The 16,838-nt window shown below is 39.1% G+C and overlaps 1 protein-coding gene across 4 annotated transcripts; it reads right to left on the minus strand.

Annotated features, from left to right (window-relative positions):
* Positions 1-1,332: 1,332 nt before the first annotated feature.
* mtus2b (microtubule associated tumor suppressor candidate 2b) lies at positions 1,333-15,774 on the minus strand. Of its 4 annotated transcripts, none has more exons than XM_088012164.1 (14): positions 14,014-15,774; positions 13,659-13,842; positions 13,139-13,318; positions 11,051-11,194; positions 9,186-9,284; positions 8,084-8,271; positions 3,980-4,046; positions 3,627-3,841; positions 3,391-3,496; positions 3,239-3,312; positions 3,053-3,151; positions 2,852-2,971; positions 2,440-2,540; positions 1,333-1,540 (listed from the first exon to the last, which is right to left on the minus strand). In XM_088012164.1, the coding sequence occupies exons 1-14, from the start codon at positions 15,745-15,747 to the stop codon at positions 1,333-1,335; spliced, it is 3,519 nt and encodes a 1,172-aa protein (XP_087868290.1). In that variant the 5' UTR covers positions 15,748-15,774. The 4 variants fall into 4 exon arrangements, with proteins under 4 accessions (XP_087868290.1, XP_087868288.1, XP_087868289.1 ...); XM_088012162.1 differs by having other exon boundaries at positions 13,139-13,312; positions 14,014-15,752; XM_088012163.1 differs by lacking the exon at positions 11,051-11,194 and having other exon boundaries at positions 13,139-13,324; positions 13,650-13,842; positions 14,014-15,752.
* Positions 15,775-16,838: the final 1,064 nt, after the last annotated feature.

Genomic DNA, 16,838 nt, shown 5'->3' on the forward strand with positions numbered 1-16,838 from the left:
AAGGAAATTGGTAGTTCACAAATAATAATCAAAAAAAGACTTCTGAAGTTAATATGTGATTTAATCCCATCTAAATACAGGTAGTTGGGTATTAAAGTTAAATTTTCTTGAGATCTCAAGAAGTTTTATCGTGGTCAAATAAAGGTTGAATAAAGAGAAAAACACCATTTCCACTGTGGGAATACAGTGGTAGCAGCATCAAGCTTATCAGAGTTGATGTGAAAATGAATGGAGCTAAATTAAGGGCGATCCTGCTGGAATGTGAAAAGGTTCCAACAGGACAGTAGCCTTAAACACATCCCCAGATTTACATTGCAATGGTTTAGATGAAGGAATATCATATGCTTTTTGGCAAACTTTTCAGCTTTCAGCTCATGAAATCCAAATAAAAACATTCAAGCTTGTGTTTGAAACATCCCAAAATGTAAAAAAAAAAAAAAAAAAAACCTCAAGGGACTTCTTCTGAAGTATGAGTGTTCTTCATTGAGTTCCAAGCATGTAACTGATGCAGTGTGTTATAGTTCAAGAACTTCATCTTTGGTGGTTTTATTTTGTGTGAGTTGACTACCTTTTCTTTAATTCAGCTGAGAGTGAAGGTTTCTTCTCCAAAATATCTTGAAGTGCTTCTTTCTAATTCTTCTCATCATCATACATACATGAAATAATCTGAAAATCTGTTCTAATCGGAAGACAACCCATGCTGTAAAGATAGTCATACATCTACAGAGTCTACACAAGTAATAACTCATAATATACTTACACTGTATTGGCAGTAAAGTGGAGTTATGAATGTTTTGAGGTTAGATGGCTTGGTATAAATCATACACTCATGATGAATGAAATGTTTCTACATGAAAATGTTGAGATCTGAGGTTGGATTTTTCTGATAATACTGTCAAGCCCCCAGGTGGACCTTGCTGGTGGGAGGGAATGGATGACAGAAGGCGCTTCATGTTTTTTGAGTTTACTATGTCTTATTTATCCATCATCCTGAGAGCTGAAGGAGAAGAGGAAAATGTAGATGGAGGCGAAAACATGTAAATGAGGCACTGCGATGCTCTCTGAACTTTCACCTGCTGGAGAAACATGCTAAGGTTTTACTCTTTGTGGAATCATCCGTACAATTCATGAGGTCAAAGAAAACAATAAAAGTAAAAAATAAAAAATGTGGTTTGGAAATGCATCAAATGGGTAAGGAGATTCTCCCCAAACAAGCAGAACATATTACTGTCTCTTTGTCCACTGATTGTATAATATTCCTTTAAAACAGAGGAACAATTTTTTCAGAGTTAAACAAAAACACTGATAAAATAAGATGTTTGGTACAAACAGTCACTGGTGGTAGGAGTGGGGGCGGGCGGGCGAGCCCGGTCCAGAGGCTGGGTGGTGGATGGGGGAGGAGCTGGGGGTCATGTGTGGACTCAGCTCGCCTGTCTGCAGACGCCACAGCAGCTCTTCGTTGGTGCGACTCAGACGCTTCTTCTCTTTGCTCTCCATCTCCACGTGCACCTGCAGGTTGGCGTTCTCTTCAGAGAGTTGCCTGAAGTAGAAAAGGGACAAAAGAACATAAGAGAGAAATGTAATTCATTTCGATAGCTACAGTGTTCATGCCCCTTAAACTTTTAACATTGTTGTGATGTTAAAACCACAAAAGTATGTTTAATTGAGATTTTACGTGACATCTATTACTGAAGTAACAGTAAAATGTCCACAAAGTGCGGCATGCATCTCTATTCACACTCCTTTATTTTCAACACTTTTTAATATAATCTCTGGAGGAGCTTCAGAGATTCTCGGCACAGATAGGAGAAAAAAAAGAGAGACAAAATAAGTCTCATTTAGTGAGTGTCAAGCCAAAAAAGGGACAAAAGGAACTTTTTGGTCTATATGTAAACAGTGTGTTTGTCAGAAAGCTAACACACACACACCACCCACAATATAACACCCCCACTGTAAAACATAATGGTGGATTGGTGTCATGCTGCTTTTTTTTTTTTTTCTGCAGATAAAAAAAAAAAAAGCAGTTACAAAAAAAGCTACAGATTACAAAGGACTTGAGACTAGCATTGAGGTTCACCTTCCAGCTGGACAACGACCCGAAACATGCAGCAATGCAATGATTTCAAACAAACTATTCTCATGTGTTGGAAGGGCCCAGTCAAAGTCCTGCATTTGTAGCATGACCTAAAAACTGATGTTCACAGATGTTCACCCTCTAACTTAACAAGAGCTATTTTGTAATGAAAAACCTGCAGAAATTTGGTTTTAGAAGTGGAAAAGTGGTAGAGACATATGTCAAAGAAATTGCAGCAGTAACTGTAGCAAAAACCGACTCCTCCATGAACACGTTTCAGACTTTTCAGTTTTTAACTTCATGGTTGTGAATGTTGAACTCAGCCTTATTACTTATGTATAATTTAAATGCACACACAAACAGACCTGGACACAGCTAGATTCTTGTCTATCTGCTCTCTCAGGTCTTCGTTCTGCTGCTGCAACACTTGCAGTCTCTCCTCCAGGTGCACATTCTTTTCAGCCTGCTCAAAAACACAGGAGGAAACAGCGCAAAACATTAAAGTCTTTAAATGAGTTAAAGCAATAGAATCCATTGAATAACATAGATGGTAATGCCATTTGATTTTACAGTCAAAAAGGTAACGAACGTAATCACCACTTCATTTAGACCATTACTATTTGACTGTTCTTGCAAGGATAGAACTGTATAGCAATTTAATCAAATTCAAATATATCTTTATGTTTAATTTAATATTACAAAAATAATTATGAATAAAACACACAGAAGTCATTGCGGTTACTTTACAAAATATCCTGAATAAAAGTTGAAGCATACTATTTTCTCCAGTTTGGAAATCTTTAGCTCCTGTTGATGAATTTGTTGATTCTTCATCTCCAGAACTTCTTTAAGGCTCTTCAGGTCCTCCTCAATATGCTTATATGGAGCCAACGCATCCTGAAAGAGAAGCGCTGTTCGTTCTGCAGGTATTTTCAGAGCCGTCAGTGTGTTGTAGCGTTCTGCTTCATGAAAACTTACAACTATCTGCTCATCTGTGCTCTTACGAAGAGCTTCTTCAAAGCGTTTTGCTCGATCTCTCAGGCTGCGGTTCTGAAACGTAAGCGTGTCCACCTGATCCTGGAAATCAAACGCACACAAATCTGCAAGGGATTTGTTTTTTCCGGTGGTGTTGCTAAATTTTACCTTCAAATAAAAAACACATACCTGGAGTGAAAGTCTGATTTTCTCAAACTCTTCCTCTAGAGACTTTTTCTGTTGCTCATGAGCCATTTTCAGATCTGTTAACAGACATAACATATTATCGTCTCAAACTGAAGAATACGCACACAGAAGAAGTTATTAAAAGTGCTGCTTACTCTTTACTGTCCTTGCGTGCTCCTCCTGCAAAGTGTCTAAAGTGTCATTGTGGGCCGTCTCCATCTCTGTCAAAGATGTCTCATGATTCTCTGTCATCTCCTCAAGCTACAACAAAAATGTTGAAACATTTTTCAGTTTTGTTTTCAACAAAAAGTTCTTCATTGTCAGTTTTCATGCCAAATGATTAAAATCCTGAGCAGGTTAAGACATTAGAGTCTGTTTCTGCATGCTGCACCTGCTCCTGGTGTCTGAACCGGAGCTCCTCCAGCTCAGCTCGCTGATGGGCCTGCAGGCTCTCGGTGTCCTCTGCGTGCCGAGCCTTCAGCCTCTCCTCCAGCGCTCCCAGCTCGCTCCGCTGCTGAGCCCGCAGCCCCTGCAGCTCGGCCTCAAAACGCCGCTCCTGGTCCTCCTTCTCCTGCTGCAGCTGCTCCCAGTGCGCGACACTAACAGCTGGAAAACATACAGAAACATACATACAGATACAAAAGTCAGCGAAACTGACTTCAGGTTTGCACCTCCTCTTTTCTCTGAAGATGCCATCTACCGCGTACATGTTGGGAGTCCGGCTCCCTGAGGTTTCCCACTTACCCACTTCATCCCTGATTCGGCCGAGCTCCAGGGACAGCTCCCTCTCTTTTACAATGGCGCTCTCATTCTGGAATGAAACAAAACATGACACATTTAAATAAGACAAACTGATGAGCATTTTACAGGGCAAACTGCAAAATGAAAGAATTTTATTTCCATCATGTTCAGCATGATAGATAATGGTCAAGACATTGGCTGGAAGATAAACTTGGAACCTCATGGGGCTCTGCCTGTCACAGTTTTAGCTATTTTAAACTTACATTTATTGCTCGTTTAGGTGAGAGAGTAACAGGAAAAAGTGATGTTAAAAGTTGCTGTTCCAGATCTAACAAGAACAACAGATATGAAAAAAAGATAATTAAAACCTGATTATCTTTAAAATATTGCTAAAAATATATTGTCAGTAATAACATAGAGGTAATCAGATCATGTAATTATCTGATGATGAACAGCGTTTCAGTAATAAACTTCTACCTTTTTTATCAATCCTATCTTTAAAGATATTGCAAATATCTTAAACATTTCAAGCTATCTACAACTGTAAGCATTTTCTGGTAGGTATGGGGCTTGCATTAAGCTTTTTTTCAATTAGCTAAACAGACCCAAGATGCTTTGCGCCAATATTGGGCAATTAGGACGTTTTTGTAGAAGTTATCATCTTGCAACACGTTTGTACGGCACGCACATGTAGGTGTTGAATGAACCAATAAGCTTTTTTAACAGAGAGAGATAAAAGATGGCAACAAGACATCTGATCATAATTAATGTGAAAACTCTCTAATCCGAAAATAACTCAACAATGCTGAAGAGAGAAAGACTCAAAGGGGAACAAAGTGGGACTTTTGAAAAATGCATGAAATGGTCAACGCTATGTCCCAGTAGAAATGATGTCATCATCTAAGAGATGCAGCAGAAAATCGTCACTAAGAGACAGACTGATCTCAAGAGGGATGAAACATGTTCAGCATCATTTTATACAAAGAAGCTCCACCCGTCCTCCAGGTTTCTGCTAATCAGTTTTTTTTGTTTTTTGTTTTTTATTTCCTGCCCAGCAAAGTAACTTAATCTAATTTAGAAATGCAACTATTGAGTATTTATGTATGTAATAAAATTGTTGATTTAGATTATTTTGTTTTGTAGTATCAAAAGAAATCTAGAATAAAGTGTGGTAACAAGCTATTCCTTTAGCAAAATAGAAAACCAATAAATGTTTATGTAACGTTTCAGGGAGAAAAAGTTACATTTTACATTTCTTTTGTTAATTTTTACATATGTCTGACTAAATATGCTTGGTGGAGTATTTCTTTTTTTACATTGTATAGTGTAAAAAATAGAATACGTTTCTGAAAAACACAAAATCGAGTTAAGTAACTTGAAGCAGTCATTTATTCCAAATTAAGTGCAGCTTCAGTTTCAGTGGTGTAGCTGCTTATTTGGTGGGAGTTTTTGTCTTGTAAAAATTTAAAGGCCAGGAAGAACACTGGAGGTTGCAAGAAATCTTGAATTTTTGTTAAAGTTGAAACTTTCATCCAGACGTCATTGAAAAACTGCTGTGTTTTGCAACAGTAATTATATTCCTTGAACTTTTGCTACTCCCCCCCACAGTATAACAACTGTTAATTTGGGTTTTCAGGATTTTGTGTTTGACTAAAACAATGTAGTGCAGAATTACTAAATTGAAGGAAAATGATACATGGTTTTCAGATCCTATTGCAAATAAATATCTGAAAAATGCCAAGTACATTTGTGTCCAGCTGTCTTGATAGTTTAATTCCCCTAAAAATACATGCAATCAATTATGTGGGAAGTGGAATGACGTTTTCACATTTTGACAGAAAAGCAAGTTTACAATGGAGGAGTTGTATCAATCCTATCTTTAAATTCACACTATTTAAAGATAGTGTGAATCCTATCTTTAAAGATAGGATTGTATCAATCCTGCCTTGATTGGATTGATACAATCAAAGCATATTCACATGTTAAAATGGCCTAGTCAAGGTCTAGCACTAAATCAAACTGAAAATCGACCAATGTTCAAAGCTTTTTATTTTTGGAAAAATAAGAAGAAGAACAAAGAAAATCACTTCACAGTCTTATAATTCTCTACAACCTGGTGCTAGTCTACCACATAAAATCCCAATAAAATACATTGAAGCTCTAAAACGTGTGAAAGTTCAAAGAGTGTGAATACTTTTGAAAGGTATTGTGAGGACATTACTGTATCAAAACATGTAAAAGTTACTTAAACAAAATGGGTAATATAGAAATCCATCCAGACAATTTTAATTGACAGAGGAGAGGCATTGACACAGCACACAGGAACCTAATCGATAGATGCATACACACACAAACACACGCACGCACACACACACACACACACACACTTCCAAACACTGAAAATATTATATCAGAATGAAGCACAGCTGCAAAAATTATTCCATGCCGTCTTCCTGGAAACTCAGGCAGCTTTGACTCAGCACAATCATCCCCAGCTCCGTGCTCTCTGCCGGCTCTGTCGCTAGGAAACAAGTGAACATGACGATCATACGCATTCAGACTCCCACAGCATCAAACACACACGAGCTCAGCTACAAATGCATCAAGGAATCCTCGGTGCAGGAAAAAACAAGCTTACTGCCTGCAGAAGACACTGCCTTTACCGTTTGGTCCAGACAGCAGAGAGGGAGAAAATGAAGCCTGCAGCAGCAATGGCCCATATTAGGCTAGCAAACGGCAGCATCCCTTAGCCTGATGGGGAGGCAGCAGGGACAGATGGGAAGTGAAAAGAAAAATGCAGAAAGAATGTCAAAGCAGAGGGGAGGGATGAGGCAGGCGGAGGAGAGGGGAGGAGAAGAGAGGAGAGAAGGGAAAGACCAAAAGCTCACCTCGCTTCTTGGTTTGCGAGCATCATTTCTCCCTGCTGGAACAAAGAGAGCCAGACCCAGCCCAGCTCTGACTGTCCTCCCCTCAACCCCCCACCAACACGCCCCATACCACAGTCATAAGCATGACAGAGAGCAACACACACACACACGCACACACGCACACAGCATCCACAGCATCTTTGAATCTCTGAAGACAGACGAAGAAACAGGGGAGCAACCTGATCGATAAATGCACAGATTTTCAGATTAGAGGGCTTATTTTTTTTTCTCTCCTACAGAAGCTACAGAATTACACAACAGCACACATCTGACAAAAAAAAAGTCCAAGCGCAGTTTAAAACATTTATTACTTTTTAATCAAACGGGGTTTTTAATTCAATCCAGAATGAGCTAATCTATTTTCTGTATTTGTTTCCCTCCATCTTAAGAAAGCTGGTCATCTATTCTCTGACCAGCTTTCTTGTTATTAAGTATAAGCAACACCAAAATTAACCCTTCCCTTTTAACTACTGTATTGATCCGTCATAAAAAAATATAAAATACACCAAACGTTTGTGGCTCAATCATGACAAAATGTCATAAAGTTTATGAGGTAAAAAGGCTTCCATATGGCACTCTAAGCATTTTTATCTATTTAAAGCAAAATCCAATTAATCTTCCTTGTCCTACTGTAAATAAATACAAACTTTGGAAAATCCTCAAAGTAGTTTTGATGAGCCCTGGTGCTGCAGACTCACGCTTAATGTGAAAAGAGATTTAAAGAAATCAAAGGAACTTCCTTTGACAGGTGTCTTTTGAACAAAGGGATGCTGGATGTTTTGTAGTTGTACTGAAGCTCACAGTGGGATTTTCTCAGTTGGTTCTGTCAGACACTATTGGTCAAATATAGTTTAAAACCATACAGTTAAATGGGAATCTAAATGGAAGCAAGTTCAATGATGACACTGTTTACACAATACAATTTGTGCATTGTCCTTATGAAGTGATAGTGTGTAATCTCGTTTGCTCCAACCATAGCTTCCTTTAACACAAGAAAGCTAATTCAACCAAATTCTTAAAATTATTCTCCAAAAACTAACTTATTTATGTAAAGCTCCTAAATTTTAGACATCACAACTAACTGACCCTATGCAACATTTTTTTGTGTTTTTTTTTTCTATATAGAACTGACAGAATCTAATCTTAGCTCTAAAGGCGTATTTATCTCTGGAGAGCCTACCTTATCACAAAAGTGCAGAGTGGTGATGCTGAAAACATCCAGGCACAGAGAGGCCTTCTTCAGCTGGACCTGGAGAGTCTGCAGCTGCAGGGCCTGCTGCTCACACCGCTCCTGCAGCCGCTGGATCAGAGCCCGGTCCACTTCCTGACACCGGCCCGTCCGAGGAACCGCTGCTGTTCGACCGCGAGCTAGGAGCACAGATAACCAAAATGTTATTGCTTAGACTCAGGTGAGAGTCAAAGTAAAAATGATCAGAGGAAATATACTAATCAATGATATTTCCTTGCAACTATGTCCCCCCTTTTCAGATAAAAAAGATAGATAGATAGATAGATAGATAGATAGATAGATAGATAGATAGATAGATAGATAGATAGATAGATAGATAGATAGATAGATAGATAGATAGATAGATAGATAGATAGATAGATAGATAGATAGATAGATAGATAGCTATATGATATGTATGTTCTTTACTGTTTAGATTAAACTGATGAAATGAATCATTTCTTGATCGTATTCTAAACTAATGAGGTGCACCTGTACTGTCTGCAATGAGTCATACGACTTTATAACGATGAGCTCTGTTTGCTTTGTATAATTAATTTTCCTATCTTGGCAAATCCCCAAGCAGGAAAGAGGAAATAAGATCTATTTCTGCACATTGTGGAAAGAGGAGCAGCTTCCTACTTTTCAAGTAGGACCACATGATGTGTGTCCTGTATTGGAACATTTTTCACCGTACTGCAACTCTATATGCTACTACCGCTTCTCTCTGTCTCAGTGGTCTCTGAATAAAGCAAAAACTGGTGGTGAGCAGTGATGTAATCTGAGCCGGAAGAACGGGCGCAAAGGGAGCTATAGCAGCATTACGGCTACTGTAGCTTGTTGCTATGACAACGTCAGGTCACCTGGTGTAAGATCAGGAAATGAGGAGCAGAGATTGTGAGCACAATGTAAATTTTTAAAGGAACGGAAGCAGGCGATGATATGGAACAAACTTAAGAGACATCATACCATGTAGGGCACAACCTCTGGGTACAATATGTGTGTAGAGCAGAGAGAAAGTTAACATGTGAGCAGTGTGACATGACAGACTCACCGGGTGATTGTGGCTTTGGTGGAACCACAGCACATCTTTTAGGGGAAGATCTTGGTGAGAGCAGAGCCTCTGTGTCCTTCTGCAGCACTGTCCTCGACACTGTGCAGGGGAGAAAACTGGTGATCTGCTGCAAAATGTCCAAGATTAAAGCATTCTTTCATTTCCTGAAGCGTTCCAGGATACATGCCAAAAATGTAGGAGGTAAGATCAAAAGAGTTGCAAAATAGATTCTAGTAAAGAATAAACATTATTAGTATATAACTGGTTACCTATAAGAATACATTTCATAATTTAGAGGGATGTTCTTTCTTAGAGTTTGCTTTCTTCAAAGTATATCCTTCTCTGGCTTAAACCCCAGCATGGCACACATGTCAAAAACCAGAGGTTTTTTATCAAAGTTGAAACCTTTTCAACTCATCCTAATTTTTCAGAAAAGAATTGTGAAAACAAAACTGTTTCAACATGTTTAGATTATCTACTAAAATGGACCATTCAAAGGCAACACTCAAGTACCAGAGACAATTTCTGATTAAGACTGAAACATTGAAACTGACAGTGCAATTTTGCACCACTTTCCATTTTGTCTTTAAAATCTGGGCAAAATTCAATTAAATTCAGGTGAGAAATGTTAGAGTGTAATTGTGTAAGAAACTTTAAGTTTATAAATGTAATCTAATTAAATTTATCACTTAGTAAAGCTCATGAAAAGCAATAAAAACATTAAAATAAAACATTAAAATATATCTACCTTGAAGAAATAGCAACTGCATGGTAGTAACTATCCTAGTTGCAATGCCCGTTATAAAGGAGACAATACAGATGAACCAGGCAACTACCAATTACGCAGAATGACCACTAGATGGTGCTAATTCCCAACATTCAAATCAAATATTAACATGAGGAATTTGATCGAGCACACACTGCCTCCTACAGGAGCAGAAAGGAAGTGCAGTGTGTGGTGCTGCATCACTTCTGAACTGCAGCGCTAAGCAGTAGTTACAACAGCACCGAGGGCTGCATTTGTGGTGTTTTCTGCACATTCTGTCAGAAATCCTTAATTAGACTATCAGTGCGGAAACTGGTCATTAAGGCATTGATGATCATAAAGGAAGCACTACATAATTGCTGTTTTTGGTTTTAAAATGTCATGCTAAGATACAATTTAAAAAAGCAGAAAATGGAGTAAAATGTCTCAACAAAAACACAATGCTCGCTCTATGAAAAGCCTAATTATTATTTCTGTTTTTCTTTTTTAAACATTTTGGGTAAGAAAAAAAAAGTAATTTTATCCATTTATTTTCTAGGCTAGTTTGTCCTTGCAGGGAAAGGGGGTGCTTATGCCAGTTTCCAGTGGTCATTGGATAAGGGAGGTACATCCTGGACACGTCACCAGTTACAAGGCAGTACAGAAACACAACAGGACCAAAAAACGTGCACAGACATACATTCGCCATAAAGAGACCAATTAACCAGTGGTTATGTGTTTGGGAAGAAGCTGGAGTACCTGGAGAGATCCCAAAACCTAACTCTTTCTTCCTAAAAGGCAACAGTGCTATTCAAATGTTTAATCTAAAAATATACAAACCGAACTTCATTAAAGAGAAATAATAGTTTGCAGCGCTTTACTGGAATGTTTTTTTTGGGTTTTTTTTAGTTTTTTTATGCCTTCTTTTGGTGATACAATCAAATGATCCGGCACTGCTCGAGGTCTAAACCAGCCCATCTGTCAAAATTCGCATCCAGGCATGGAGATAACATGATCTCAACTCAGGATAACTCTAATTTGATCATCGCTCACAAGCACACACACTGAAACTGGATATTGGAAACCTATTTCCTCCTGTCTGTCCGATGTTTGACTGTACCGAGGGAGGAGCCATGCTGGGGTGATAGGTTACGATGCTGCAGACTCGTAGCGCTGGAGGGCTGAACCCGGCCCTGAGACTGGGAGGTTTCACTGACTATGACGGCTTTGTGTGGAAGTGTTCCATCACCGCCAGAGCAGGGATCTACAAAGGAAGGAGAAAGATAAAGGTGAATCTCTGTGCTTTACCTGCAGGTATGTCTTGAAAAACACAGCGGCCCTGTGAACTAGACTATTTAAGCTGATGTTAATGTGATTTCAATGAAAGAAGAATTCTTTCCAGGTTAAAGACACGCCATTTGAAACTATTAGCTCTAACAAGATACCTTTGTATCTTGTATTCCCCCCTCAAAATTGCATATACTTTTATAAAAAATATATTTTATACATATTTGTTAAAACTGTTACTTTGTCATGATTGTACAAAATGAGATGGATAAGGAAAAAAATGAAGCTCCTCTGCCTCCTCCCTGTACTACTACTGCCATCTGCAGAAATAGAACGATTGGTCAGAAACAACCAATCACAGCCAGGAAGAAGGTCTTAGTTAGCACTGTCAATCATGCTTGAATATGCGCTGCTTACACCTTTCTTCTTACTCTCTACTACATATAAATTAGGGTAATAATGTGAAATTGGAAATGCAAGGAATATTCTACTTAGTGCATTTCTAGTTGTTAATTGTTTCTAACCATTTATACACACAAACATGTCCAGATTAAAGTTTACTATGTCTGCATAAACAGGAAGTCAAAAACCAGACAGACAGATTACATTACTTATGAAATATTCAGCTGCTAAATCAATGGTTGTGCTGACACAAGCTCCACCTTCTACAGGTAATGTGACACTTTCAGACTGAAAAAAAAACAAAGTCTTTTGCCCTTGAGCATCTTTACTGTGACCTTAGTCCAGATCAGATTGTGCTGTACACCACTACACACTTAATTGCCTGAATCTTACAACTGCTGGCTCTAAAATGAACACCCTGTAGGTCTGTGTGATACTTTCACATGGACTGCAGCATCTCTTCACACTGCAGCAGTCTGAATCCACCTGGGAGAGTCAGCACATTTTCATTTAAACTGAAGCAGGTACCAAGCCAGGAAGAGCATTGACTAATAGGCAGAGCTATACAGCAATTCATGCTGTTGTTTGCATGCTTGGCTGCATGCGGAATATTAATCCAACCTCCACAACAACAACAACACAATGAGTAGCAAGAGGCCTGGGATACTCTGATTGGTACCTTTTCATTAGTAGTTGCAACAAACTCTTGGATTCTGGTTAGCATGATCAGTTTTCTTTTCTTGTTCTTTTTTTAAAATTTATTTTAGCTAAAATTGTATTGTTGCCATCTTGTTGCCAGGTACCAAAGCACACTTTCTGGAGTCCATAGATGGATGGATCAAAGCTATGTTTTTGGCAGCCAAAAGATAAAGTTGTTATAAATTGATTGGAACACATTACAGTTTTTAATAAGCATCCTTTTATGAAAACAGATCACAGTTAAATAAATCTTACAAGTTGATCGCTCATCAATTTGGGGTATTTGCCATAAGCTGTAATTATGAAACACTTGAAATACTGCAGCACTCTTTTGTAATCAATCTAAGCATGTCTTATTCCTTGACTTGAATTACTGAAAAACACTAACTTTTTATTGATATTCTATTACATTGAGATGCAAATTTCTGATTAAGAATTGTACACTTTAATTGTGATGTAAATCAGTACATCTTAACAAGCTTTTTAGGTTCAGTTTGTTTGTCCAATATAAAAATAAAAAAAATACCCAAATTTAATGAGAAAACCATTTAAGCCACATAATTGTAGAGAGAGAAAAACAAACTTAACATTGCTCTGGAATAAAATTATGTTTTAATTCTGTGAAGAGATATTCTAAATTTCATGAGTACTGTAAGCCAATGGTCATCACTTCAAATAAATCCCTCTGTGTTTAATGAATATGAGTTTCACTTTCTTATTCAAATAACTGAAATAAAACATGTCACAACAGTTTTCTAATTTATTGACTTGCGCCTGTATAGTCAGAGCACAGTCAAATAGAAAAAGCATCACGACTTACAGTGACATTGGTCATTGTCACAGCTGTTATTGGACTGGCTGCTGGACATCGACGAGGTGCTGGAGCTGCGTATGACGTCTAAAGCAGCTAGTCGAGCAGCTGGAAGGCTGGAAAAGCCTGGAGGACGGAGACCGGACTGGCCCGACTTCAGCAGGACACTTTTGGGCGTGATTTCTGGACATTGGCAGAAATATATGTGGTTTTCCATGTGGAATACAACACAATGAAGCTGGGGTTCCCTTTTCAGGTTATAGCTGTTGTGACATGACTGCTTAACATTATCTGATTTACACATGGATATAAATGAATAAATAAACAACAGCACAAAATCAAAACCTTGTTAAAAAAAACCCCATCTATTTAGAAATTTAGAGCACGATATAGAAGAGACCAGCATGCACCAAACCACATTAGGGCTTGAAAGAATTGAAATATGCAATTAATATTGACAGAAATTCCTAATGTTAACCTTTTAAAGATTTCTCAAACAGTGATGTCGGTTAACTTTCCACCATCTTACCTGCTTGGTCCTGGAGGCCTGGGGTGGACACGCTGGCTCCACGGCAGGATAGTGGAGCTGACCTCTGACCCATCTGTGGGACTCTTGTCTTGGCCGCGGGCTGCCTGGTGACTGCCCCCAAACCCAGCTGAGGCCTCAGAGTTCTAGGTGAACGATAGACGCTGCCACCATCTTGGTAAAGATGCTGACGAAGGACATAAGCAACCAATTACTGTCACAAAAACTACATTTCCTTTCATAATAAATATATTGAAGTTTAGGGTTGCAATGTGAAAAGGTAAGGGAGAATGATTATGTTACATCTTGATTGTCATTGTATGTCAGGAATAGGTGAAATCCAGAATCCACATCTCACCTCTTGGACATATTTCTTTGACATTTCCTCATGAAAGCTCTCTGATTTCCCGCTCACCCTCTGAGGTGTGGTGTTCCCTGGAGGTTTCACGCCCATCGGAGCTGCGCCTGGCGGATAGTGCCCTGCCTTCTGCAACTCCTGTCGGTATTTGTCGAACAGTACATTGGAGGAGCTGAGCACCGGAGTGGATCTGGATTGAGGAACCCCCTTGGAGTCCCTCTGAGCTTGTGCACCAGAAGAAGGTGGTGGTTGAGTTGCCTTTGTTAACCCTTCAGACTGGGTGTTGGTGTCTTGTGATTTTGCTGGTGTGCTTTTTCGAACATATGTAATGATTTTTGGTCTCACATTTTTGGGCTTCTGTGTTAGAGGGGGAATTTTGGGCTCATTTTCTTTCTGTTGAGGGACAATAGGTTTGGGAATGCCACTGTTTATGTTTATTTTATTTGGAAGTCTGACGAACTGACTGACATTTCTTTGAAAAGCGGCACTTCTTTCCAAACTCAAAGCCCTTGCGCCCTGGACTTTAGCTGGAGAACCTGGCGGCTGTCTCTTGGGTGAGCAGGAGGTAGTTTTGGGAGTTGCTGGGGTTGCAGATCGACCAGGGCTTCCCCATGTTTTCCTCCGCTCCTGAGATGACAAGCTGGAGCTGTTCTCAAAGGAGCCCTGCTTTTTCAGGCTGTTATCAAAAGAAAGCTGCTTCTTCAAAGAATTCTCAAAGGACGGCTGCTTTTTGAAACTCCTGTCAAAAGAGTTTTGTTTCTTTAGACCGTTTTCAAATGAGCTTTGTTTTCTTATGGCTTTTGGTTCACTTGATGGCTGAATTGCTTTTGCACCACTTTTGACTGGTTTTATCAACTCAAGGATTTCACTGGCTTGTGTGCTTTTATCCATTTTAGTTTTGCTTTCTGCACAAAATAAAGTTTTGTGGTCTGTATTATCACAATCTCCCTTTGAAATGGTTTTTCCTTCCACATTCCTCTGGTTATTATCCGTGTTCTGCTCGTTGCTTATATCCTTGCTTAAGACACCATTCTCCACTTGCTGTTGCGGTACAATAATCTCTGGGTGGGGTGTTGAATTTAAATTCATGTCTAAATCTTGCTGGTGTGTTGAGCTTTTTCTAGTTGACAAGGAGAGATCAGCCTTTTGGGGGGCTTTGTCTCGCTCAGAGATGATGCTACAGGTTTGCGAGGCCACTGTAAGATCCTCTAAGAGGGCAGAGTGGTTACCAGGGGCAACGTGCCAGGAGTCTGTCGTCGGAGTAGCAGTGGTGGACAAGCAGGTCACAAAAACATCAGTATCAGAGACATGAGACGCTGATGATTCCTGCTCACAGGCAACATCCACAACCAACTTCACTCCTTTCCGATTTGTACCGCCCGTTGCCTGTTTTTCTCCGGCGTTGCTGCACGGTGAGGTCTCCTCTTGATGTTTCTTCCTCTCTGTGAGCCCGACAAAATCTTCCCCATCCTCAACCAAATAAGCCTCCAGCTCCTGACACTCCAACATCTCAAACTCAGCCAGCTCGGGGTCGTCACACTGAGAGTCTGTGCCCCAGATGACAATTTTGTCTTGCTCTGCTGTCTCAGTCATTATCCTTGACAGAGAGCCAGTACGTCCAGTTCTCCCATCATCCTCCTCTGTCTGAACTCTGTTGGCGTTTGCATCACCGGCACCCTGCTGGTTGTTGTTCCTCAACTCCCGGTCACCAACTGGCTCTACTTGATCACACATTATGGACAAGAGTCTGTGGCACCCTAAGGAGGTCGTTCACATCACTCATCCATAGCTTCGGTTATAAATCTCTGCCTTCCCATTAAAAAACCCTACATACACAAAAGGAGAGCATAATGACATGCTTTTTTTCCAACATTGAAGGAATCAGAATGTCTCAGATAAGAGCAAACTTTGAATAGATGTCTTCATTAGATCTGTCTGGAATCTGTAAGATGAGAGCAAAATAAAAACAGCATGACATTAGAATTGGTATCACAGGCTGATCCCACAATATTTGTCATTAGGGCTGAAATGATTCATTTGATTAATTGTGATGAATTGATTATTGAAATAATCGTCAACAAATTTAGTAATTGATTAATCGTTAACTGGAGTATACGGACTCAAGGAAAGTCAGACTTTCAGGGAAGTAATTAAGCCAAAACTCTACAATATATATAAATATATATTTTGCATTTAGGATGAAACAAAGCACTTCATCTGTACATATATATTCCACTCGAAACTCAGGTGGCATAGTTTTAACTCCATTCAGCTTAAATATTGCACCTTTTACTATCCATTTATTAATTAGTTAATGCAAAATTATGCTTTTTGACTGCTCATCAAAATTAGTTTTTTTATTTAACTTTAAAGAGGCATCATAGCAGGACTCAGTATCAGTAAATGTCAGATTTTAATGTGAACATGAATAAAATATCAGTGGTTCTTGCAGGACCCACAGATAACTATAAATCAGGATTTATAGTTTTTAGAAAACTTGTTTGTAAGCAAGCTAACCTGAAGTGTAAGTCATGTAGTATGAATCAACACTTAATGCAACTTGCCCAGGTCTATGTGTGACATAGATAACAGGAGACAGAAGCTCATGAAGCTTCAGATGCCCTGTATAAATATGATTGTAAATAAAAGCGGAAACTAGGACAGACCTCACTAGTCCTCACAATGCCCTAAAAGAAGGATTTAACAACATTATTAATATTGATGACTGGAGGGAGAGGAACAAAGAGATGATCAAATTATATTTTTGAACCACACAATCAAGGAATGGCTTAATATCTGCCCTGTTTTTTGCAATGTTGAGTAAC

Source organism: Poecilia mexicana, unplaced genomic scaffold, assembly GCF_051168715.1.
Source record: "Poecilia mexicana isolate PSO_F unplaced genomic scaffold, ASM5116871v1 scaffold_13, whole genome shotgun sequence".
NCBI lineage: Eukaryota > Metazoa > Chordata > Actinopteri > Cyprinodontiformes > Poeciliidae > Poecilia > Poecilia mexicana.

Bases quoted from the DNA above. Each gene is read 5' to 3' on its own strand.
- mtus2b (XM_088012161.1), bottom strand. From the start codon at position 15,747: ATGTGTGATCAAGTAGAGCCAGTTGGTGACCGGGAGTTGAGGAACAAC. The intron at 3,842-3,979 runs GTAAGTGGGAAA...TATGTTTTCCAG, and splicing joins CCGAATCAGGGATGAAGTGG to CTGTTAGTGTCGCGCACTGG. The intron at 3,497-3,626 runs GTGCAGCATGCA...TTTTTGTTGTAG, and splicing joins GGTTCAGACACCAGGAGCAG to CTTGAGGAGATGACAGAGAA.